Source organism: Eleutherodactylus coqui, chromosome 5 (assembly GCF_035609145.1).
Source record: "Eleutherodactylus coqui strain aEleCoq1 chromosome 5, aEleCoq1.hap1, whole genome shotgun sequence".
NCBI classification, from domain to species: domain Eukaryota; kingdom Metazoa; phylum Chordata; class Amphibia; order Anura; family Eleutherodactylidae; genus Eleutherodactylus; species Eleutherodactylus coqui.
In genome coordinates, this window is record NC_089841.1 from 154,300,240 (window position 1) to 154,326,030 (window position 25,791).

General features: G+C 42.7%; 1 protein-coding gene across 1 annotated transcript in view; it reads right to left on the minus strand.

The window, feature by feature from the left end:
- Positions 1-1,445: 1,445 nt before the first annotated feature.
- GALNT9 (polypeptide N-acetylgalactosaminyltransferase 9) overlaps positions 1,446-25,791 on the minus strand; it is a 326,026-nt gene continuing 301,680 nt past the window's right edge. The window contains exons 9-11 of the mRNA XM_066601931.1: positions 22,607-22,702; positions 12,582-12,749; positions 1,446-2,055 (exon numbers count right to left, since the gene is read on the minus strand). Coding sequence (XP_066458028.1) covers positions 1,909-2,055; positions 12,582-12,749; positions 22,607-22,702 — 411 coding nt within the window. The 3' untranslated portion in view covers positions 1,446-1,908. The remainder of the gene's footprint in view (positions 2,056-12,581; positions 12,750-22,606; positions 22,703-25,791) is intronic.

Consider the following 25,791-nt stretch of genomic DNA (forward strand, 5'->3'; position numbering starts at 1 on the left):
TGTGTGAAGAATTTCAGGACTTGAAATGGTGACTGACATAACATACTTTTTAAAAGAAACTCTCGAGTTAGTTTTGTAGCAGTCCAGGCAATGAGAACGACAAGGTTGAGCTCAAAAAGGTGAAAAATGGTTTGTGTCTGTTAATACACAATAATCTCCATTGGACAGCTGATTAGAGGCAAGTAAAGCGCTGTTGTAACCGATGGTCTATAGTCTGAGAAATGAAGAAAATAATATAAGTGGAGCCAAAAGATTTTATCTAGTAGGTGCTACAATGTGTTTAGTATCTTATGGAAACAGTATAATACTGCAGATTAATTGGTCTTTCTTTTCCATTTCACGAGTAAGCATTCTGGAGAAGGCATTGTGTAAGACTAGAAAGAAGGGTGTGTTACTTCCAGAATGACTGCCGTTCTTGTCAATGGGCTGGATCTGGTATTGCAACTCATCCAAATTCAAGTAAATGAGATGAGTTGCAATTCTACACACAGTTTATGGACCAGAGTGGTGCTACCAAATAATCCTTTTCTCTGATGAACAGTCACTATCAGCAGTAATAAAATAGATTGAATATTTGCCACAGAATTGGTTATACTTTTCATGGAAGCTCTATTTCAACATTACATTTGAAGAGGTTAGAATAATCTCCCCTGACCATCAGCATTTGTATAAATTTAACAAACCATCTTACTTTTCCATCTTTTCTTTCTTAGCAAACTACTTGGAATCCATTTCTAACTATTTTAGGTTTAAATTGCCATACAAATATTGACTAGTCCAGTCCCTCTTCATATGAAACGACACTGGTGAATAAATCTGATGTAGTCATTCAGATTCAGCACAGTAATCATAAAGTCAGCCATCCCACTCATGGTATTGGGGAACTTAAGGTACCTTTACACGGAACGGTTATCCCCAGAAGTCTTGCCGGAAACTGCATATCTGAACGATAATTGTCCTGTGTATATGCGGCCATCGACATAAGACTCACTTGTCAGAGGCGCTTGGTTTTTAGCAGAACTCAAAACCAAGCAAGTATTGGGCTGTGTAAAATGGAGCTGCTCAATGTTTGAGTGATTCCTGTTTACTGTGAATGGAAGTGGGCGACCAGAACGATTACCGGACTGCTCCGCCTCTATTCACTTCAAAGACTATGGCTCCTGTGTAAAGCAGGGAAGTGATAGTTGGATGTCTGCTCATCGGATGGCTGTCGGGTGCTCATGCGCCCAACAGTTGTCCCGTGTAAAGGTACCCTTACTGTCCAAATACAACTATTGGGTAACTTAATTGTTTGCCTATGAATTAATTTGTAACTGAAGTAATACATATGATTTGTTACATTGTAACAGTGGTACAAATGAAGATCTTCTCTATGACCAAGCCATACCTGCACAATTATCATGTAAATGCTTTTACCAAACTATTGGCATAATGGCAGCAGATAGATTTCTTGCCCATTGGTGATTATTGCTTACATTTGCATCTTATTTACATATTATTTAGCACAATTTATAACACATGCTGATGTGAGGGATGCTCTGTTCTCTTGTATAGGAAGTACAATAAAAAGGCACATGATCATTCATTGTAGGAATTGTGCACCAGTCTGTAACATAAAATTTACCAGCAGAGAGAAGCTTTTCATTTGTACTCTTCTGAAAGTACAAACATAAACTCTTTCCAGTCTTTTAATCCTCCAAATTTGACGTGCTCCGTCTGTCTCTTCCTTTTGGTATTTTCACACAGGATCCATGACAGCCTATCCACATAGTTGGATGGCTATAGTCATGTGATGTTCAGTGGTCCATGAACAGATGGTAGTAAATGTCCTCTTTTCTTGTGTTTAAACAAGAAGGCATTTCTGTATATTTCACAGGTCTAATTAGAACACCATTTTCCCCAAATCCATCAATTCCGACCATGTTTTATCCAGTTTCTTATAATCCATTTTTGTCCTGAGCATCTCTGCACCACCAGTCTCAGTCCAAAATTAGCATCCTTTGACATCTCCACCTCCAGACAGCGGCCTGTGTCCCTGCTGACAATGGGGCTATTCTGTATGTAGGATAGAAAGCACAGTTTATATATAAGTATCTGACATAGCACAACATGTAAGCGGGATGCAAAAGATACAATGGGCTAATACTCTATATTCCATGCATTTCTCTATTAGTAGGATATAACAACATTCACTATAGATATAAAGGTGTAGCCAAACAGACAATTTGGGGTAATTTGGTGCAATTATTCAATTGAATAAATTCCAGATTGGAACATTTTGTGAGGACAGGTGGTGTGGAGCAATGAAAGCAAAATGGTGGAATTAACTTACACAATTTCTCATTCTGAAGTCCAAACAACTGCAAATACATATGGACAAGTAGCACAAAAAATTTTATTAAAATTGAATAAACCTTATAAAAAGTGTCTAGGCTCCTCCCCCCATTGTGTAATTGTAAAGACTACACTAACATATAAGGAAAAGATAAAAACTTTATTGGGAGGATAATTTTCTTATGCTGTTTGGAGTACAGGAAAGAGGAATTGCAAAAGCAAATTCTACTTTTCCTGGATGGGCTGCTCAGCAGCACATACATATGGGAACGTACCTCATCCCTTAAAGTGAGCCTCCAGGCCTGGAAAAACAACGATGGCAGCAACACTTCTCTTACTACCTGATGCAGACTACCTGATGCATTAGTATCATCGGTAGTCTAAGACACTACATGCTGCTCTGACTGGCCAGTGTAACCCACATGGGTAGGGTCTTATACTAATGATGCATCTTAATGCACAGTGTGCATCAGATAGTCAGAGAAGCGGTGCAGCTATATTTGCTTGTCCAGGACTGGAGGATAGCTTTAAGAGTGGGAAATGCTAAAAATCAAGACTGAACAGCCAAAAGAAGAGTCTTCTCTTGTACAGAAGACTATCCTATAATTATGGTAATGCTGTAGTAATGCGGTCAGGTGGAATTTGAGTACATTGCAGGAGATTTATCATATGCACAGTTTTGTTGTGACTTTTTGGTAATGCTTTTGCATAAAATGCGCCTAATTCTTTAAAGTGTCACACGCTGCATGTTAAATTAGGTGCAAATATTTTCTTTCTCTGTGGTGCAAAAGTTTGTACTGAAGATACAGCTCCTCAGCACTGGAATAGCTGTGCGTTTTTTAATGCAACTGTATTAGGACAGTTTCAGATGGCTGTATGCACATCTATGTTTGCAATTAGAGAGTATAGTTGCGCATGAACAAGGTTTTTGTTTCCCTCTAGAGATGAGCGAGCACCAAAATGCTCGGGTGCTCGTTACTCGGGACGAAATTATCGCGATGCTCGAGGGTTCGTTTCGAGTAACGAACCCCATTGAAGTCAATGGGCGACCCGAGCATTTTTGTATTTCGCCGATGCTCGCTAAGGTTTTCATGTGTGAAAATCTGGGCAATTCAAGAAAGTGATGGGAACGACACAGCAACGGATAGGGCAGGCGAGGGGCTACATGTTGGGCTGCATCTCAAGTTCACAGGTCCCACTATTAAGCCACAATACCGGCAAGAGTGGGCCCCCCCCCCTCCCAACAACTTTTACTTCTGAAAAGCCCTCATTAGCAATGCATACCTTAGCTAAGCACCACACTACCTCCAACAAAGCACAATCACTGCCTGCATGACACTCCACTGCCACTTCTCCTGGGTTACATGCTGCCCAACCCCCCCCCACGACCCAGTGTCCACAGCGCACACCAAACTGTCCCTGCCCAGCCTTCAGCTGCACTCATGCCACACGCTGGCCTCATGTCTATTTATAAGTGCGTCTGCCAGAGGAACCGCAGGCACACACTGCAGAGGGTTGGCACGGCTAGGCAGCGACCCTCTTTAAAAGGGGCGGGGCGATAGTCCACAATGCTGTACAGAAGCAATGAGAAATCCAATCCTGTGCCACCTCCATCTGGAGCTGCACACGTGGGCATAGCAATGGAGAACCTATGTGCCACACACTATTCATTCTGTCAAGGTGTCTGCATGCCCCAGTCAGACCGCGGTTTTTTATAAATAGTCACAGGCAGGTACAACTCCGCAATGGGAATTCTGTGTGCACCCACAGCATGGGTGGCTCCCTGGAACCCACCCGCTGTACATAAATGTATCCCATTGCAGTGCCCATCACAGCTGAGGTAATGTCGTGGTTAATGCAGGTGGGCTTCGGCCCACACTGCATGCCCCAGTCAGACTGGTAATATGTACCTTAACAGTAACCTCGTTGGTGGTAATGTGGTGGTGACTGCGGACCTGGTAGCGCGGTTTTATGTAGTTGGTTTTCGGAATGTGGCCAGGATTAAGTGGGCCGTGGCGGGGGGATGGTGGTGGTGCTCTCTTGTTGTGTCGTTAAAGGTGAAATTCTTGGACTGCCACCAGACGGACCAATGCAAAGGTATTTGCCAAGAATGTTTTCATTGTTGGAGGAGGAGGGGGATGTTTTGGAGGCACTATGTGTCCTCTACACGTGTCCATGGTTATATGCACCTTAACAGTAACAGCGTTGGTGGGAAATGGCCTCGCCGCCATCATGTCTTTGTGAAGCCTCTGTTTCCACACCCCAGTGACATACCATTAGCAGCGGTATAGGCAGAGCCCACAATTATTAACATTTCAGCGGTAGCATTAGGGACAGGCCCCACTAACATATCACTAGCAGCAGTAGAGGGGGAGCGCAGTCTTAGTTCCATTTCAGTAATAGTAGCACTCAAGACAGGCCCCAGTAACATTCCCATTGCAGCAGTTTAGGGAGATAACAGTCTCTTTCACATTTCAGTAGCTGCAGTATAGACAAGGCCCCAGTTACATTTATGTAGCTAAAGTGTAGGCCAACCCCACACACCTTTCTGTACCATGAGTGCAGGCGAAGAACATAGAAATTACTATGATTACACTGTAGGTGAGGGCCCAAAAAAATTGGTGTACCAACAGTACTAATGTACCTCAGAAAAAATTGGCCATGCCCAACCAAGATGGCAGGTGAAACCCATTAATCGCTTTGGTTAATATGGCTTAAGTGGTAACTAGGCCTGGAGGCAGCCCAGTTGAACAAAAAATTGGTTCAAGTTAAAGTTTCAACGCTTTTAAGAGCATTGAAACGTATAAAAATTGTTTAGAAAAATTATATGAGTGAGCCTTGTGGCCCTAAGAAAAATTGCCCGTTCGGCGTGATTACGTGAGGTTTCAGGAGGAGGAGCAGGAGGAGGAGGAGGAATATTATACACAGATTGATGAAGCAGAAATGTCCCCGTTTTGGATGGTGAGAGAGAACGATGCTTCCATCCGCGGGTGCAGCCTACGTATTGCTTAGGTATCGCTGCTGTACGCTGGTGGAGAAGAGAAGTCTGGGGAAATCCAGGCTTTGTTCATCTTGATGAGTGTAAGCCTGTCGGCACTGTCGGTTGACAGGTGGGTACGCTTATCCGTGATGATTCCCCCAGCCACACTAAACACACTCTCTGACAAGACGCTAGCCGCAGGACAAGCAAGCACCTCCAGGGCATACAGCGCGAGTTCAGGCCACATGTCCAGCTTCAACACCCAGTAGTTGTAGGGGGCAGAGGCGTCACCGAGGACGGTGCTGCAATCGGCTACGTACTCCCTCACCATCCTTTTACAGTGCTCCCGCCAACTCAGCCTTGACTGGGGACCGGTGACACAGTCTTGCTGGGGAGCCATAAAGCTGGCAAGGGCCTTGGAGAATGTTCCCCTGCCTGCGCTGTACATGCTGCCTGATCTCTGCGCCTCCCCTGCTACCTGGCCCTCGGAACTGCGCCTTCTGCCACTAGCGCTGTCGGATGGGAAGTTTACCATCAGTTTGTCCACCAGCGCCCTGTGGTATAGCATCATTCTCGAACCCCTTTCCTCTTCGGGAATGAGAGTGCAAAGGCTCTCCTTATACCGTGGATCGAGCAGTGTGTACACCCAGTAATCCGTAGTGGCCAGAATGCGTGTAACGCGAGGGTCACGAGAAAGGCATCCTAACATGAAGTCAGCCATGTGTGCCAGGGTACCTGTACGCAACACATGGCTGTCCTCACTCGGAAGATCACTTTCAGGATCCTCCTCCTCCTCCTCCTCCTCCTCTGGCCATACACGCTGAAAGGATGACAGGCAAGCTGCATCTGTCCCCTCAGCAGTGGGCCAAGCTGTCTCTTCCCCCTCCTCCTCATGCTCCTCCCCCTCCTCCTCAACGCGCTGAGATATAGACATGAGGTTGCTCTGACTATCCAGCGACATACTGTCTTCCCCCGCCTCGGTTTCTGATTCCAAAGCGTCTGCCTTTATGCTTTGCAGGGAACCTCTCAAGAGGCATAGCAGAGGAATGGTGACGCTAATGATTGCAGCATCCCCGCTCACCATCTGGGTAGACTCCTCAAATTTTCCAAGAACCTGGCAGATGGCTGCCAACCAGGCCCACTCTTCTGTAAATAATTGAGGAGGCTGACTCCCACTGCACCGCGCAAGTTGGAGTTGGTATTCCACTATAGCTCTACGCTGCTCATAGAGTCTGGCCAACATGTGGAGCGTAGAGTTCCACTGTGTGGGCACGTCGCACAGCAGTCGGTGCACTGGCAGATTAAACCGATGTTGCAGGGTCCGCAGGGTGGCAGCGTGCGTGTGGGATTTGCGGAAATGTGCACAGAGCTGGCGCACCTTTCCGAGCAAGTATGACAAGTGGGGGTAGCTTTTCAGAAAGTGCTGAACCACCAAATTAAAGACATGGGCCAGGCATGGCACGTGCGTGAGGCTGCCGAGCTGCAGAGCCGCCACCAGGTTACGGCCGTTGTCACACACGACTATGCCCGGTTGGAGGCTCAGCGGCGCAAGCCAGCGGTCGGTCTGCTCTGTCAGACCCTGCAGCAGTTCGTGGGCCGTGTGCCTCTTATCTCCTAAGCTGAGTAGTTTCAGCACGGCCTGCTGACGCTTGCCCACCGCTGTGCTGCCACACCGCGTGACACCGACTGCTGGCGACGTGCTGCTGCTGCTGACACATCTTGATTGCGAGACAGAGGTTGCGTAGGAGGAGGAGGAGGGTGGTTTAGTGGAGGAAGCATACACCTCCGCAGATACCAGCACCGAGCTGGGGCACGCAATTCTGGGGGTGGGTAGGACGTGAGCGGTCCCAGGCTCTGACTCTGTCCCAGCCTCCACTAAATTCACCCAATGTGCCGTCAGGGAGATATAGTGGCCCTGCCCGCCTGTGCTTGTCCACGTGTCTGTTGTTAAGTGGACCTTGGCAGTAACCGCGTTGGTGAGGGCGCGTACAATGTTGCGGGAGACGTGGTCGTGCAGGCCTGGGACGGAACATCGGGAAAAGTAGTGGCGACTGGGAACCGAGTAGCGCGGGGCCGCCATCATGCTTTTGAAAGCCTCCGTTTCCACAAGCCTATACGGCAGCATCTCTAGGCTGATCAATTTTGCAATGTGCACGTTTAACGCTTGAGCGTGCGGGTGCGTGCCGTCGTACTTGCGCTTGCGCTCAAACTGTGGCGCTAGCGACGTCTGGACGCTACGCTGAGAGACATTGCTGGATGGGGCCGAGGACAGCGGAGGTGAGGGTGTGGGTGCAGGCCAGGAGACGGTAGTGCCTGTGTCCTCAGAGGGGGGTTGGATCTCAGTGGCAGGTTGGGGCACAGGGGGAGAGGCAGTGGTGCAAACCGGAGGTGGTGAACGGGCATCGTCCCACCTTGTGGGGTGCTTGGCCATCATATGCCTGCGAATGCTGTTGGTGGTGCCTCCCCAGCTGATCTTGGTGCGACAAAGGTTGCACACCACTGTTCGTCGGTCGTCAGGCGTCTCTGTGAAAAACTGCCACACCGTAGAGCACCTTGACCTCTGCAGGGTGGCATGGCGCGAGGGGGCGCTTTGGGAACCAGTTGGTGGATTATTCGGTCTGGCCCTGCCTCTACCCCTGGCCACCGCACTGGCTCGGCCTGTGCCCACACCCTGACTTGGGCCTCCGCGTCCTCGCCCGCGTCCACGTCCTATAGGCCTTCCCCTACCCCTCAGCATGGTGTATTACCAGTGATCTGATTTCCCAGCCAGGAAATAAATTGGCGCAAGCCTGCTGTTAAACTTAGCTGGCTGCGTATGATTTTTTTTACGTTCTCTACCCAGCACACACGTACCCAGAACGCTGAGGACTGTCAGAGGCAGGCCAAATAGAATAGTTGCCCTTTTTTTTTTAAAGGAAAGGCCCACTGCATATATTCAATCAATAATAAATGTGTTGTGGCCCTGCAGTGTGTCACAGAACTACAGTGTTGCACAGTTATTAACTACAGCAGAGCGGTGATTTCCCAGGCAGGAAATAAATTGTCGCAAGCCTGCTGTTAAACTTAACTGGCTGCGTATGATTTTTTTTACGTTCTCCACCCAGCACACACGTACCCAGAACGCTGAGGACTGTCAGAGGCAGGCCAAATAGAATAGTTGCCCTTTTTTTTTAAAGGAAAGGCCCACTGCGTATATTCAATCAATAATAAATGTGTTGTGGCCCTGCAGTGTGTCACAGAACTGCAGTGTTGCACAGTTATTAACTACAGCAGAGCGGTGATTTCCCAGGCAGGAAATAAATTGGCGCAAGCCTGCAGGCCAAATAGAATTTTTGCCCTTTTTTTTTAAAGGAAAGGCCCACTGCGTATATTCAATCAATAAAATATGTCTTCTGGCCCTGCCTACACAATTCTGTCCCTGGAGTATTACTGCAGGGCGCAATGCTCTGCACGGCCGATTTGGAAAAAAAAAAAAAAGTGCAACACTGCTAACAGCAGCCTCCACAGTACTGCACACGGTTAGATGTGGCCCTAAGAAGGACCGTTGGGGTTCTTGAAGCCTACAATAACTCCTAACGCTCTCCCTATAGCAGCTCCGGCACCAACAGCACTGTCCCTCAGCTATCTCACAAGGCATCTGTGGCGAGCCGCGGGAGGGGCCGACTTTTATACTCAGGTGACATCTGATCTCCCCAGCCACTCACTGCAGGGGGGTGGTATAGGGCTGGAACATCACAGGGGGAAGTTGTAATGCCTTCCCTGTCTTTCAATTGGCCAGAAAAGCGCGCTAACGTCTCAGAGATGAAAGTGAAAGTAACCCGAACATCGCGTGGTACTCGTTACGAGTAACGAGCATCCCGAACACGCTAATATTCGCCCGAGCATCAAGCTCGGACGAGTATGTTCGCTCATCTCTATTTCCCTCCCATTCAAGTTCCACACCATATCGCAGGAGTTTGAAAAAAAATAGCGTGAAGATAGGTTCTGTCCTATCATTCCCGCATGTAGTTAATGCTTTTTTCGCCTGTAAGAATTGCGATAATCCCGATAGTAAAAATGAAATCAATGGCTTCATTTTGTCACATGAGCGTGTTTTCTCCCGTTATGTGGCTGTTATAATCATGGCCGCGTAACAGGTGAAAAACACACTTATGTGTTTAAGCCCTTAAAAAATTGCATATCATAAATCAAGTCTAAAGGGCTGGTCATGGCCACAGATTTAGACAAAAATAGTAATGGCGTGACCTGGTGATTATTTCTTGGGTAAACCTTCTTTTGTTTTTGTAGCAAGCACTAATTGTGACTCTTTGCCACATACTGTAGCTATGATGGGTTTGAAGGCTTTCTCCTCTTTCTTTGGGCTATGTATGAGCATAGATGATCCATCTTCCAGAAACTCTCAGTCCAGAATAAGTAGATTCTTAAACACTGTACCATGCTTGCTGTCTGAAAGCAACTTTTCTCCTTTGAGGCAGGTGCGATACAAAAGACTTGTATGACTATCTCCCGATTGGTAATGGAAAAAGATGAAGGTAGTGTTCTTGATATCACTTTATGGACATTTAATTGATGCAATTCCCACCAGGATAGTTACCTTCTCCAGCTGGAATAGCCGCCTGTAAAAGTTTAAAGGGATGTTCACATAACCTTTTTAAGAACTATGGGCAATTTCATTTTGAAAACAGGTTGAGTCTAGGTGGCCACGGATTTTGGAGGACCATTATGAACTACTTTCTCAGGTTTTTTAGAATAAGACTTACCCAGAAAGGCCAAAAGAGCAGAGATCTGAACTGTTCTCGTACTTGGTATTACTCATTTCTCAAATCCAGCCTGCAGGAATTGGAAGATTTTCTTTAAAGATGGGTTCTTCCGTCAAGGGGGGACGGGGACGGGGGGGGGGGGGGGGGTGAATCAATGCCTCTTTTATAGGGTTTGTTTAATTTGAATTAACTCTTCGTCACCTGTCCAAAGCATGTGGCAGGGGAATAAATCCTCATATGTATGTGCTGTGCAGGACATTAGAAAAGGTAGACTTGCACAGGTAGGCAATGAGATGCAAAAATCTAGCAACCCTTGATGAAAATAAATAAGAACAGAGCACAATCGGACCAGTATTCTTCTGAGATAATGCCAATGTACAATGCAAACATAACATATATTTTTAGATTGTGATGCTTATTTCATATTTGTAGAAGATTTTTTCCATTTCAATCCATACTTGAAGTTACAATTTTCTTCCTATAGTTTGTACAACAAAATGCACTGAGACAGCATCTTTGAAAATGAGTTGTTGCTGTCTTCTCTCTCTACACATATAGATATCAAGATAAGCTTGTCAGGCTGATGAGATGAACTGCTGAGAGCCGCAACTTCAATTCTAGACAAAAAAATTCCATCACTTACATCTACATTAGTTACATACATTTAAATGGTGGCCTATGATGATGTGAGAGAGAACCCCAATGGCAGTTGGCTAGAAAAATTATTTAAATATGACAGCCTTTGATCACGCGAAGGCAAACAGTAAAGATATGATTATGAGGCTCACACACTACATGGCCATGTTACTTTTCATTCTTATTTCTCTTTTATACTTTTACTTTGCAAACTTCTATTTCTAAATAAGTGCTTTCACATCTGCGTTAGGGTTCATTTCAGGGTTTCCGTCTTTCTGCTCCGTTTTTTGGAAGAGAGAAAGTGAAATAAAATGGAAAAAATGGATCTGTTTTGACCCCGAACTGAGCCTTAGCGCAGGTGTGAAAGCAGCCTTATATTCTCTTTTCTGTAGGACAAGAGACATTCTATTTTGATTTTGTTATCAATAAGAAAATTAGATCTGTTCTACGTCTTATGTGACCTTTATCTATTTCATGCTAGTCCATCACCTGTCATGTGTGTTCTTGATCTATATCATATTTAACTCTTTACCTATGTCATGTATATCCATCATTTGTGTCACGTGTCTCCCGGATCTATGTCCTGTGTGCTCATTTTCAGTGTCATGTGTGTTTTTCATTCATATAGTGTGTATACATGATCTATTACATATGTGCCTGTGTTTTATAGTATGTTGTGTGTTCTAAATCTGTCATATTTGCCACTGATGAATGGCATGAGTGTCTCTAATTTATTTATGTAATATGTTTGCCTGATTTATGTCATATATGTCCATCATCTACAATCATAGAATTATAGAGTTGGAATGCACCTCCAGGGTCTTCGGGTCCAACAACCGGCTCAGTGCAGGATTCACTAAATCATCCCAGACAGATATTTGTCCAGCCCTTGTTTGAACACTTCCATTGAAGGAGAACTTACCACCTCCCATGGTAACCTGTTCCATTCATTGATCACCCTCATTGTCAGAAAGTATTTTCTAATATCTAATTTGTGCCTCCTTCCTTTTAGTTTCATCCCATTGCTTCTGGTCTTTCCTTGTGTAAATGAGAATAGAGCTGATCCCTCTGCACTGTGACAGCCCTTCAGTTATTTGTAGACAGCTATTAAGTCTCCTCTCAGCCTTCTTTTTTATAAGCTAAACATTCCCAGATCTATGCCATGTATATCTCAGATATATGGAATGTGTGTAAAAGAATGGATTGTAGAGATATTTGGAAATATACAGGGTCTCATGTATCAAAGCTACTTCAGTGAAAAACTGTCATTTGTGCCAGTGTCATCCAATTCCCATTTGTTTTTTTTTTCAATGTGAATTAGAAAATAAGAGTAAATGAAAAAACTGTATATATAACAAAACAGATAGAGAGAGATTTATGTAAGTGTCTACAAGCAAAACTGTGTTAGTTACCTTTAGCAACCAATCTCCCAATTGGTAATGGAGAAAGATGAAGGCAGTGTAAAATAAAAGCTGCGCTGTGATTGGTTGCTCATGGCTCGAGACAGTTTTTATTTTAGACAGTTTCATAAATCTGCCCAATAATTCAGAATTTTTAGTACTGAAGTCTATAAACATAAGTTTGATCCATCAAAAGGTCTGAATAGTTAAATGTAAATAACTCTGAAACATCAGACATGGAATGCTGTCATGTAGTGGTACAAAACCCTGCTTTATATTGGTCCTTCTTAGGGACTTTAGCTGGAATGGGGTCAGTGTTTGTGTACACTCTGCTTGTCAGAGCTGCAGCTGTATAGTTGTGCATACTCCAAATTTCATTGCATCAATTCTTGTCTTATAACAATTTTGGGAATCTTATTTCAATGTCTGGCTATGATAAAGTTATAGCATTCACATTTATCAACTTTTCACCTGTGTAAAATCCCAGAATTTCTGTGTTGGTCTTGGGACATCATCACATTTCTTCAAAGTAGGGGTTCTTCCTTTGCCATCGTCAATGAGACACTTTGTATCAGGTAGGAAGGCAGTAGAACCAAGGGGACCCAGCTGCAGCAGCCCCTCCGAACTGTATCGTACCAACTGTAGGAAATCAAAAATGGAAAATCAGTGAATGAACCATTCTAATGCTAGCATATTGGAGGCTTAGAATATTATACTGGCTTCTAATCTTTGATATGCAATTCATGTGTATAGACAGACTAGAATTTAGGTAATCTAATATAGATAGCTATATCTGCAGCACACTGTTAGCTGTGTATAACAATGCTTACAGGGAACGTTGCCTGCCCCACAAGAACACACTGCTCTGTTTAAACAATCACTTCGCTTTTACTCACCGTATGTTTTACTGATATAGTCTGTTAACATCTTTTCCTGACTGTGTTGCTTGTATAATAACTGTCCGTTCTCCAAAACTCTTTGAGTGTGTGATATCTCTAACAGTAGGGAGTAACTCGGCAGAAAGCACACAGCACAGACAGCGTAATGTGGTGACACCTGACACTTTCATTTAGCGCATTCATGCAGAGCTGAGGCTGTTGATGATTGGAAAGGAAACTACTCTGCATTCTAACTATTTGACTATTTTAAGAAGAAACATAAGAATACATATATACAAGAATATATATATGTTTATAGTTTTAATATAACTGGAGTGCGAATAATTCTTGACATATATATATATGTGTGTGTGTGTGTGTGTGAGTCAAAAATTATTCGCACTCCAGTTATATTAAAACTTCTATTGGTCATGCTGTCTTATCAATGCTTTCTGTTTTAGGTTGCTGTCTTCCCAGTCACTGCTGTGCAGATTTGAACATGTTACATCTTTTAATTTGTAACTGCAATGCAAGAAAAAATGGCTGTACCACTTGTAATTGTTTAATTGTTGAAGTTGAAGAGTAGTATATGAGAAGCAGAAATCCACTTTAGGCATCTCTTTATATCCTGTGTGACTGCTGCTATGACTGACGTAAGGAGAGCATACTCAAAATGACCCCCTTCTACTACAACTCCATGTGTGGTTTGACCAGTGCCTTGTAAAGAGGAAGAACAAGGTTCTTGTCATGTGCCCCTAGACATTGGTGACATGTATTTCCCCTGCCCATGTGCAACACCTTAAATTTATCAATGTTAAACCTCATTTGGCATTTTTGTGCCCAAGCCCCAACTTATCCATATCCATTTCGAACCACATTCTATCCTCTTTTTTGTTAAGTACTTTACATAGTTTTGTATCATCTGCAAATGTTGATATTTTACTGTGCACCCCTTCTACAAGGTCATTAATAAATGTATTTAAAAGAATAGATACTAATACTGACCCCTGTGGTACCCCACTAGTAATGGTGACCCAATCAGAGTATGTACAATTAATAACCATTGAAATCAGGCCATTTGTCTATTTTGATCTTTTTAGGGCAGCTTTGCACTTCTTTCTGGGTTCAACCTGTAATATTTAATGGAGAGTTTACTTTATAACTCTGCATTTCACCTGACATTTCATTTTTTCAAGTGAATACACTGGCGAAAAACTATTTACTGGATTTGCTTTCTTCTCATCACCCTCTACAATTTTTCCTACATCTTTTAAAGGACAAACACTTTCTGAATTTTTAAAAAATATTTTTACTATTTATATAGCTGAAGAACAGTTTAGGATTAGTTTTACTTTCTCGCAATCTCTGTCTAAAGCTTTGCTGCTTTCATTTCCTTTTTACATAATTTATTTTTTTGCTTGATGCTTCTTCACTGCTTTCTTGTTTTAACAGTTTAAATGCTTTCTTTTTGTTGTTTATTGTCCCCTTTATGTCTTTATTGAGCCATATTGTTTTTTCCTATTCCTAAGGGCGCCCACCCACTGGCGTTTGCGATTTTCGTGCGTGAAAAACGCAGCGTTTTCGCGGCGTTTTTTGCCGCGTTTTCGCGGCGTTTTCACGGTGTTTTCGCGGCTTTTCCATTGACTTTCATGGGTGCATTAGGAGAAAAATAAGGACACATATGCAACTGACAGTTCCTATGTTAAAAAACGCAACGCAACGCAACGCAAAACGCCAGTGGACAGGAACACATGTTATCTCTATGCCTGTGCAGGAAAAACGCAAAACGCAAACGCAGGTAAAAAAACGCAAGTGGGTGGGCGCCCGACTGGCGATTTTTTTCCCTGCGAAATTCGCAGCATTTTTTTCTCTGCAGGGGTCTATGGGACTTGTAATGTTAAAATCGCGATCGCGCAAAATCGCGATTTCGCGGTAAAATGCGATTTTGCGCGATCGCGATTTTAACATTACAAGTCCCATAGACCACTGCAGAGAAAAAAATGCTGCGAATTTCGCAGGGAAAAAAATCGCCAGTGGGTGGGCGCCCTTACCCTTCCATTCCTGTAGGGTATGAACTACTCACAGCAAGTATTTAATATGGCTTAAAAAATTTCCTATTTACTGTCTATATGACTATTTTTTAAATTCCCCACACAGGGGGTATCTGAATTTCAATGGTGAAAATAAAAAAAATAGAAAATTCAAACATAAAAAAAACAAAGGTCCACACACTTTGTCAAGGTATACAAAGGTGGCTGTAGTACTCAGGGTCCCCCCTATCTCCTCCTCTCTCCCCTCTTCATCTTACAATCAGTATTTGTTGTGTGCATCCGACAGCCTGCCTCTCTCCCTCATTCCCGCCTGCAGACCCCAGTCTTAGGACTTATCCCTCTTCATTCCGCTGTTTCTTCATTTACTGAGATCCTCTACCATCCATCTTTCTCTAAGGTGTCAGGGGAAGGGCGACAAGCAGCCCTGGTCCGCTGCTTTAGGTGCTAAGAGATCTATTAAGGCCTGTTATGTCTAGGAAATCCGCCCATGGCTTCCAGGTTTTGAGGAATATTTACATGCTCTTTTCCCTCATAGCTGATAGTTTTTCATATAACTATATGCTTATTTTTAAGTACATTGTCCCAGTCAATAAAGTTAAGGGCGTCTCTAAGCTCCCAGTTGAAAATTAAAGAAGAAATGTATTATATTATGGTCACTATTTCCCAGGTGTCCCCTGACCTGCACCTTTTGTATTGTCAGGACTGTTGGCTAATATTAAGTCCAAAATAGCCATCCTTTTATTTGGGTCTTGTACAAGTTGGGAAAGTTAATGTCAGGATTGGTTGCTATCGGGGTCGCCATGGCTGTACGGCAGACGCTGTCGCCCCTGCTGCGATTGCGTGACGCAGGGGGACTCCTACGCTGGTCATCACTCCTGCCCGCCCGGCTCCTACACGGCGCAGAGGTGCTAGGAGCATAGCAGCTGCTGCCCGGCGCCGTGTTCCTGTTTCCATGGCAGCCTGCTGCATCTCCACTGACCTAGCCTGGTCTGCTAGTGATGAGGGAGGTTCTCCCAGCATTTCTGATTATCCTGCTGCTGTCAGGTGCTCCGCCCCAATCAGCTGCTGGAGCGGGAGCTCTGACAGCATTTAAACCCCTCAGTTGCTTCCTGACACTGCCTGTGTTTGTATAGGCTTCCTTGCACTCACCAGCGTTACCTTGTATTCCTGTTTATTAGTGTATTGACCTCGGCTTTTCCCCTGACCTGACTTTGTCTCCTCCTTCTGTACTGTGTCTCTCCGGACTGACTTTAAGTGCTTGACCTTTGGCTTGCTCCTGGACTGGTTTGCTGTTTTTCCTTTGTGCATCGCTCTTGTTGTCTGTTTGTCTGTCCATTTGCTTTCTGTTTCCAGGGATTGTGGATTTCCCCAGCATTCCCTTAGCCAGTGTAGGGACCGTCGCCCAGTTGCCCGCCTGGGGTTAGACAGGAGTGGAGGCAAGTAGGCAGGGACAGGGGTTGTGGGCTACGTTGCAGGGACCCCCGACTCCTGCTTTCCCTGGTTTCCTGACAGGTAATGCATTATTCATAATGTAAATATATATCTTGTCTGATATCTAAGCCATTAGGAACCTTGCTTTGTAGTACCCATATGCACTTGACTTCCTGGCATAATAGCAGCTGCTTGATGTCTCTACCTCTTTTGCCTCTAAACACCTTCTCAATGACTTGAAATACTAATGATGAAATGTCACCACCATGAACTAAGGAGAAGTGTCTGGTGGCAGCAGACATACCTACTGCTGTTAAATGTTTGGCATCAGACAAATGTCTGTGGATCCAGAGCTTTAACGCAGTGGAGGTGTGACTTATGTACTACACATTACAAGACGTACAAGTGATAAGATATATCACATTACAGGAGTTGCAATTCACAAAGAAGGAAAAATTGTATTCCTTGTGTGTTTCAGTAAATTTAAAAGACTAAGATTTCAAAGTGAATCTGTATGTCTTGCAGATCCAGTGTCCACAAAAGAAAAAAAAAAAACGTAAAAGAGGTGTTGCTAGCATTCAAGAATACAAACTAGAGGACAAAATAGAACTGAGGGTAGATGTTTTTCTAGATACAAATCTTAAAGGGAACCTGTCACGTCTACACAGCACCATACTCTAAGTTATGGTGCTGTTGAGGAATGTGACAGAGAGCCGGGTGATGTATTTTTTATACTCACCCGCTCCTTGGATCCAGTGGAGTCCCTCTCTAAAGTCCTGGCTACGTACAAAAATCTTACTCTATTCAAGTCTATAAGAGAGCGAATGCATTGGACTCTGGAAGGAGTCAGATTTTTCTAAGGCTGTATGGGTATAAAAAGACATCACTTGGCTCCCTGCCACGTCTCCTAACAGCATCATAACTTAGTTTATAGTGCTGTGGGGACGTGACAGGTTCCGTTTAAATTACTTGGAATTAATTTCTGTATCAGCAGGTCTTCCAATAAAATGGGCAATCACTTTTGTATAATTTTAGTAATGTTCCTAAATTGCAGCCTGAAAGAGTAACATCCAAAAAATGTTTTTGACTGAATTTCAATTTCCATGTAAAATGCACGTTCATGGAATTGTGGTTTATATAGGTAACACATTCCTGAGCCTATTGATCCATACCCCTGTATCAATAAAGCAGCAGTTTTAAATGTTGGTACCAGTGATTTTTGGACTTTGTCTCTATCGAAGCATTGCCTTACCAGGGATTTGATCAGTACACACAGTACTCAGGAGCCCTTGTGGGAGGAGGTGAGCTGATATTTGTGAACTTTGGTGACTATTGATTGAGTGCATCGTGCTCTACTTCCACGCATGTGGTCCATCATTTTCTGGTTTATGTATCAAGCCAGTATGTCAATATAGGATTCAATATCAATGGAAATGCCTGGCAATTATTTAGCATAATAAAGAAGATTGTACTCATGGACTATCACAAACTGCATCCACATATTCAAATGTGGATTTACATGTAACCAGGATTTGGAGGATTGAAGATGAGATAATTAGAAAAATTGCTAATAAAGGGGCTGAAAATCTGATGGGACTCCACCACTTTGTCTTCCCATGTGGATAAAAAAATTTTCCCACGTGGATCAAGAATTAAAACATGACCGACTTGGAACTATTCTGATGAGTTTTTGTCTGAGTGCTTTCAGACTGTTCATTAAAACTTATGTATCTCACTATTAAATTTGAAAACATCGCCTTGCATGATATGAGAACACAAATTAAATCTATTCAGGAGGATTTACAGGATATCGCTACAACTAGAGAATTTATTGATCTACATAAAGAAATAAAAATCAATATCCCAAAGATTGATGATATAATACTGGCAACCAAACAAAGAAGTTTGCTAGAGATTCCCAAGATTATCAAAATGATTTGGTTTACAACTGGGCACAAATCAGATGACGAGGACGTTATAATAAATCCTCTATTATAAAAAATATATAATCCTAGACATGGAAACAGGGGAATGCAGGTCAGTTTTGTTGATAGAGATGCGTGTCTCAAGACTTCTGCTTATACTACTTCAGGAGAAGTCTCAGATTCTTCAAAATTCATTGAGAAAGCCTTCTTTTAATTTACCAAGGGAACCAACTAACCTGCATAATAGCAAAAGTAATCGTGAAGCGAGTAACACTTCTACTACACAGAAAAAAAGATATCCTCGGAGAACCAAACATCGAAATTAGATAGATTGCTTGTAATTAATCTGTCCAGATGTTTACAAAATACCTTTGAATGTCAACAAATTCATTAGACTGTTAACAGTCAAATGTCATTTTTTACAAGCCTCTCACAATGAGGATGGTGACATTGAAAATGTTTCTCATTCGTCTGATGTGGATGTTATGTTGTACCATGACGATTCTGATATTAAATGTATATCTTTTCAAGATCAGCGGAACATAGTTAATCTTCGTCAGTAACATCATGAATCTATTTCAAATCCTGTTGACCTCAATTCTACTTTTCACACTAAAAATACATTTTTCTATCCTGTATAATAGCGGTGGTATATCACGGACTGATTACAAGATTCATTGGAAAGGGATTTAATCCAATTAGCCGATGCTAATAAAATAGGTGCTATTAATAATAAAATCAGGGATTATCTTTATGTGGATATCCAATAATTATGTGTATCTCCAATAATTCAAGTCTTTCACTCTCCCCCAAAGGCCCACAAAGGTTTTTTCCCCACGTCTAAGACCCATCATCTTGAGTATTGGATCTTTGGGAAAGAGATTGGGAGATTGAATAGGCTATCATTTGCAGCCCTTAGTATAAGAAGTTCCTCCTTTTCTTCAAGATACAAAACATGTAGTGTCCATTTTAATATGTATGCTTGGCAAGCATCATATAGCTGGCTTTCCTATAATGTAATTGTGTCATATCCATTCATTCCCTAATTTCTAGATTTCTAAAACTGTACAGTTCCTTGTTACAGGCATAGAAGTTTTGATAGAATGCAATTATTTTACTTTTGCTGGACAATTTTGAAACTTCAATTCCAACCAGACTAATTTTTTTGTATGTGATTTTTTTCAGGCTGGGCCATTTCTAATGGAGTTTTAGTCAGTTTTTTTTTCAAATCAGTAGCCTCCCAATTTGTCACCCTTAGACCATTTTCACTCTCAGAAATAGCACAAACCTGTGATGGCACTTCATAGACAAGTCTAAACAGAATGTAAATCAAATATAAAAGATCTGCCCCTTCTGTTGTGTTATTCTTGAATGCTGGAATAACTTTTAGTGCAACACTTTCTTGCTCAACTAATTGTTTTATAAATGGGGTCATACTAAATGTCCTTCTATACATAATTTACCATGAAACTCTAATAATATGAAGAACAATTTTTGAGAATTTGCTCACACAGAAGCTATTCAAATTTTGATCTCTCTAAAGCCCCCAAGCCCCAAATAAACTGCACAACTACCAATTATTGATTTGAAAACTACAAACCATGGATTTTAAAATGCAGTTTTAACAGGTGCCACTGATTTATTCTTTGTGAGTTGACAGAAAAAGAATACAAAGTTGAACTGCTCAGTCTAATCCTTGAGCAATGTATACAGACTGAAATCTTAAGGAAATCTGGGCTCAAGAGCAAGTGGAGTGGATCAATCAAGATAAATGAGTCACTGGCTGACTGAGCCATGTGCTCAAGAAGGGATTATGGTGGGAGGCTGATAAGTGTGTTTGGACACTCAAGGTTGACAGACATTCTTTATCCTATCTTCATGTTTGCAGACGTTGTTGTACTTGCAATGGTTAGTCCTTATGGCCATAAAAAGTACCAGAAGGTTGAACTTTATTGTCCACCAATATATATATTTTTTTTATTCTGGTAGAAATAGTTAAACTCTTCTGCTCCGTCAAAAATACTGAATACAATATGTAAACAAAATCTCTCCAGCATTTGTCACCACGATTCTTTTTTAACAAAGGGAAAAAAACGCCGCAATGAAAAAAATCTTTGCCGAGATGGAGACATTCACGAATAGCCATTATGAAAACAAAGTGTTCAGCTGAGCGTAATCTTAAATTTATAGGGTAGTTCTGCTGTTGGTAATAGGAGAATTTATGCTTGGGTAAATATAGCTAAACAGATAGGAAACGCTATTAAAATGTTTTGGGAAAATAAACTAGACAAAGAATATTCTTTTATGCATGATGATAAGCAACCTGGTGTTTTTAATGTCTTAATTACATAAATACACATATCTTTTCATTACCCGAATAAAGCATAATCCCTTTTATTAAGTTTTACATCTCCCCAAATGGATGGTACTTATAAAGACAAAATTTCCTGAAGCATCTGATGGCTGAGAACAATTTGAACTGGAGTAAACTTAGAGCGCCTGTACATAGACAGCTGTAGATATGTATTAGATTCATTGCAGCTGGAAATATTGTGTATGAAATGTACTGCATATCTGATCCAGGGAATATTCCGATTGCCAAAAAGTTACTAAAACACTTAATAAGTGTGGTGCAAGGCATGTATGCCAGCTTTTGAAAGCTTCATTTTTGGATTGTTTAGTCACATTGCTTTACATGATAAACTCTTTAATTTATAGATTAAGTAAAAACACAAGCCACTACTACTGGAATCTTATCAAGCTTCATGTTTCAAATAGAAATTTGTTGGAAACGTAGACAGTAGAGATGAGCGAGCACGCAAATGCTCGGGTCCGTGTTATTCGAGTCGAGCTTTTCGGAAAATTCGAAAGCTCTACTCGAGTAATGAACCCCATTGACTACAATGGGAGACTCGAGCATTTTTGTATGTGGGACGCCGGGTCACAAGCTTTTTTTTTCTCTCTCTGCCTGCCTGCCCAAAAATTTGCCATTGAAATGCATCGGGGAGGGGCCAAAACAGGCACGTCACAGCAGGGAGGAGCCATAAACTGGGGCGGGGTTGAACACGGCTTGATGCTCGTTCGAGTAACGAGCACCATCGAGTACGCTAATACTCAAACGAGCAGCAAGCTCGGCAGAGTATGTTTGCTCAACTCTAGTAGACAGTTCAAACTTAGACTAGACATTTTTAAAATGCACCAGATTTATCAATGAATTATAAATCTATCAAATTTTAAAACTGTCTAGTCTAAGTTCAGACCCCCTATTAGTTGGTCTAGTTTATGCCAAAAATTGTGCAGAAATTTTGGCACAAGGTACAGCAATTTGGCACAATTTAAACCATACCTCCTTTTCTGACTAGTCAGAAAAACTTTCTGAAAGTGTCTAAAAACACATGTTAGGCCTCGGTCACATGGGCATTTTTTCCCGCGATTTGCGGATCACATGACGGATGCGCATCCGCAAATCGCGTGACCAGGACCGAAAAATCGCCCGAAAAAACTGCTCCTAGCCGCGTTTCATTAGAAACGGGCTGGAGCTGTCCAGCGCATTGAATTCAATGAAGCCGGCAATACAGCCGGCTCCATTGAAAGCAATGGGCTGCGGGCGATCTCACGATGAATTTTCAGGAAGGGCTTAAAAATATAAGCCCTTCCCTGAAATTCATCCAGAAATGTGTAAAAACAACAAAAAAATATATACTCACCTGGTCCCGGCAGACGGAGTTCAGCCGCGGCCGGCCGACAGTTCTCCTGAACTGCTCTGAGTAGTATTCAGCAGCCGGGAATTTCTACTATATGTTCTCAATGGGGTCGGCGCTGCTGCCGCCGGCCCCATTGAGCGCATATAGAGAAGAGAACAGGAATTGCAGATCACAGATAGGTGCAATCTGCGATTTCTGTTCTATAATTTATCAGACGAGTGCATAAAAAGCGCTCATGTGTCCGATACCATTGCAAAGCAATGGTTTTATAAAATCGCCGGACGCATGCGCGTGCACAAATCGCGCGAAAAAACGCCCGTCTGACCGAGGCCTTAATGTGGTACAAGAATTTAAGACAGTTTTGTGGAATAATTTACGCCAAGAAACTGTGTTATTTTGAGTAGTAATTAAGCCCCATAGAATGTGAAATAGCTTTACTTAATATTCAATTAAACATAAGAGTAAAGTTAGAATGTGGGTTGCCAAGCAGCTCCATGCATTGTTTACCTGTGAAGACATTCCATGGCAGGGGTACAAAATGGCTTTATTGTCATCTTCAGAACCTTGATCCAAACAATAACCTGTTGCTTTACTATTGCGAAGCTGAAAAAAACAACAAATAGTTAAAAGATTAAGGACTGTGTTAGGAAAAATACAAAGAATCATATTATGGAGAAAAAGAAATATATTCATAGGATGTAATACATTTTATGGTTTTACATTGATGTTTTTCTACTTAAAGGGATTGTCCCAAAATGTTTTGTTTTTAGTTAAATCTAGCCGATGATTGGGACATGGCTTAGTTGCTAAACTGAATGGCAGCCTAGTGCAGAGCTCCTGAGCTACCAGGGCTCAAAAGCGACATTACAGCAGCTAAACACACAGCTAGATGGGCCTCATTTGTTCCTTACACCTCTAGGATGCTACGGAGGGGGAAGTGGTGGACTGTTAATCCAGGCATTTTTTCTTTTTCCAGTCTCCAGAGTGAGACCAGGATTACGGGGCTGGAAGCTCACAAGTCAGCTCTCCTACTCAGAGCCAGAGGAGTGCTTGCCTGATCATGTGGATTCCACAGAGCAGCAGCGAGAACACAGCTTCAAACCCTTGAATAGCAAGGCTTTCCTTTGCAGCCACATTATTCCAATCGCTCATGCGCATAATACCTTGAAGATACGTCCCGCGGAAGGAGGTGTTACGGCTTTTTTTTTACTCAGAGCACAGTGAGAGACTGTTTGAGATTAAGGTTGTATATTTTTATTCTCTAATTTTTTTTCCTTTCATTATATACTGGGTACACATACTGGATCATCCAGCATATGGAGAATGCTCCCACGCAACCAACCTTCCACAACTTTAACTATATTAATCTCTACATAACTAGGCCTTATCTATTTACTATTAAACAGGATGATTAAGATTGCACCGTTAAATGTTAAAGGGCTGAACAGTCCTCAAAAAAGGCATATATGTGGGCAAATATGAAGTCACTGTCTCCAGATATTTTTCGTGCAAAGAAGGCACACATAGTCTCAAGAGGATGCCTTTTACATAAAGCATCCAAGCTGCCTTAACATATTTCAATTCCATTACAACTCTAAATCTAGAGTGTTAATTACAATAAAAAATTCTGTGGCATTCTAGCTTATTAGAGAGGAACTGCACTCACAAGGAAGGTATGCCATAATAGTCTGCTCCATAAATAACATGATCTATACGTTGGATTTCATTTATGTCCAGAATGAAAAACAAAGGAGCTAGACTTCAATACAGATAGTCCCCGACTTGCGAACGGGTTCCGTTCCGGGAGCCCGTTCGCAAGTCCGTTTTGTTCGCAAGTCGAACAAACGGTAGTATGGAGGGGATCGCGGGTGGATCCCGCTCCATACAACGTCGGGTGCCGGCTGTTCTTACAGCGGGCACCCGGCGGCAGCAGTTCCGACGAGCCGTGGCGCTTGTCGGAACTGTTAACACTTTAAATACCGCTCTGACAGCGGTATTTAAAGTGTTAACAGTTCTGACGAGCGGCGCGGCTCGTCGGGAACTGCTGCCGCCGGGTGCCCGCTGTAAGAAACAGCCTGCACCCGACGTTCAGGGGGCCCGTACAGCGTCCCACGATGAGATCGCGGGACGCTGTGTGGTTGCTAGGCAGCCGGGGACCTCCTGAAAGGCCCCAGGGCTGCCTATGCAGAGTGCTCATCAAGCCCACGGCTTGCTAGGCGCTCTGCATAGACAGCCCTAGGGCCTTTCAGAAGGCCCCCGGCTGCCTAGCAGCCGCGATGTGACCGGACAGGCTTCTATCAGGCTTGATAGAAGCCTCTCCGGCCCCTGCACAGTATGATGTAATGCCATAGCATTACATCATACTGTGCTCTACAGATAGTTCGTATCTAGCGAAATTCGTAACTCGAATGTTCGCAAGTCGGGGACTATCTGTACTGGGAAAAATCTTTGAACAAATTATTAAACAGCATGCATACAAGTATGAGAATGGAATAATTAACCAGAGCCAGTATGGGTTTATAACAAACAAGTCATGCCAGACAAATATAATAATGACAGAATTATGGACTGGGTTAATCAGGAAAATGCGGTGGATATAGTATATGTTGACTTTAGTAAAGCATTTGATAAAGTACCTCATACCATACTTATTGAAAAAAATACCAAATATGGGATTGACAAGGCAACTGTTGGGTGGAATTAAGAACTGGCAGAGTGATCGTATTCAAAGAGTGGTCATAAACGGCTGCACAGCCAACTGGTAAATGTCTCAAGTGGGGTACCACCAGGCTCTGTCCTGAGTCCAGTGCTATTCCACATTTTTATAGATGATCTGGGCAAAGGAAATGAGGGAACCTGATCAAATTTGCCAAGGACACAAAGCTAGGAAGGATAGCTAACACTACAAAAGAGAGAGGATTCAAACAGATCTAGACAAGCCTGAACAGTGGATGGCAACTAACTGAATGGTATTTAGCAGGAAGGAATGCAAAGTCCTACATCTGGGCAAGAAAGATGAAAAAAACATATAGAATTGGAGGAATTGGGCTAAGCAGCAGCACATGCGAAAAATATTTGGGTATGCTAATAGATCACACACTGAACGTGAATCAACAGTGTGATGCAGCAGCAAAAAAGGTAAGCACAATTCTGGGATGTATTAAGAGAAGCATGAAGTTTAGTTCATGTAAGGTAATTATTCCTGGAATGAATTAGTGAATCCTGCATTGAGCAGGGGGTTGGACCCAATGACCCTGGAGGTCTCTTCCAACTCTTACTATGTAGGAAGGGACCTCCAGGGCTCTATGAGTTAGTACAATTTGACCCCCGGAGATCATTCCAATATTTACAAATCCATTATTTTTTTCAAAACCCATAAACATTTTTTGTTTCGGGGTAACCTAAACATATTCAAGATATTTTGCAGAGGAACTAAAGGGTTAAAACCTATCTATACCTTATTGCATGACTTTTCCAAAAAAATGTGGCCACTAAAGGACTGTGAGATAGAACTAGCTCAAACATGCAGTGATCAAGAATGGAAACAAGTCTTTTACCTGACACATAAAGCACCTAAATATACTTCACACATGGAGAAATGAATGAATATCACACTGAGATAGTATTATACTCCAGTCTGATTAGCTCAAATGCATCCTAACTGTACAGTCAACTGCTGTAGGAACTTTGGC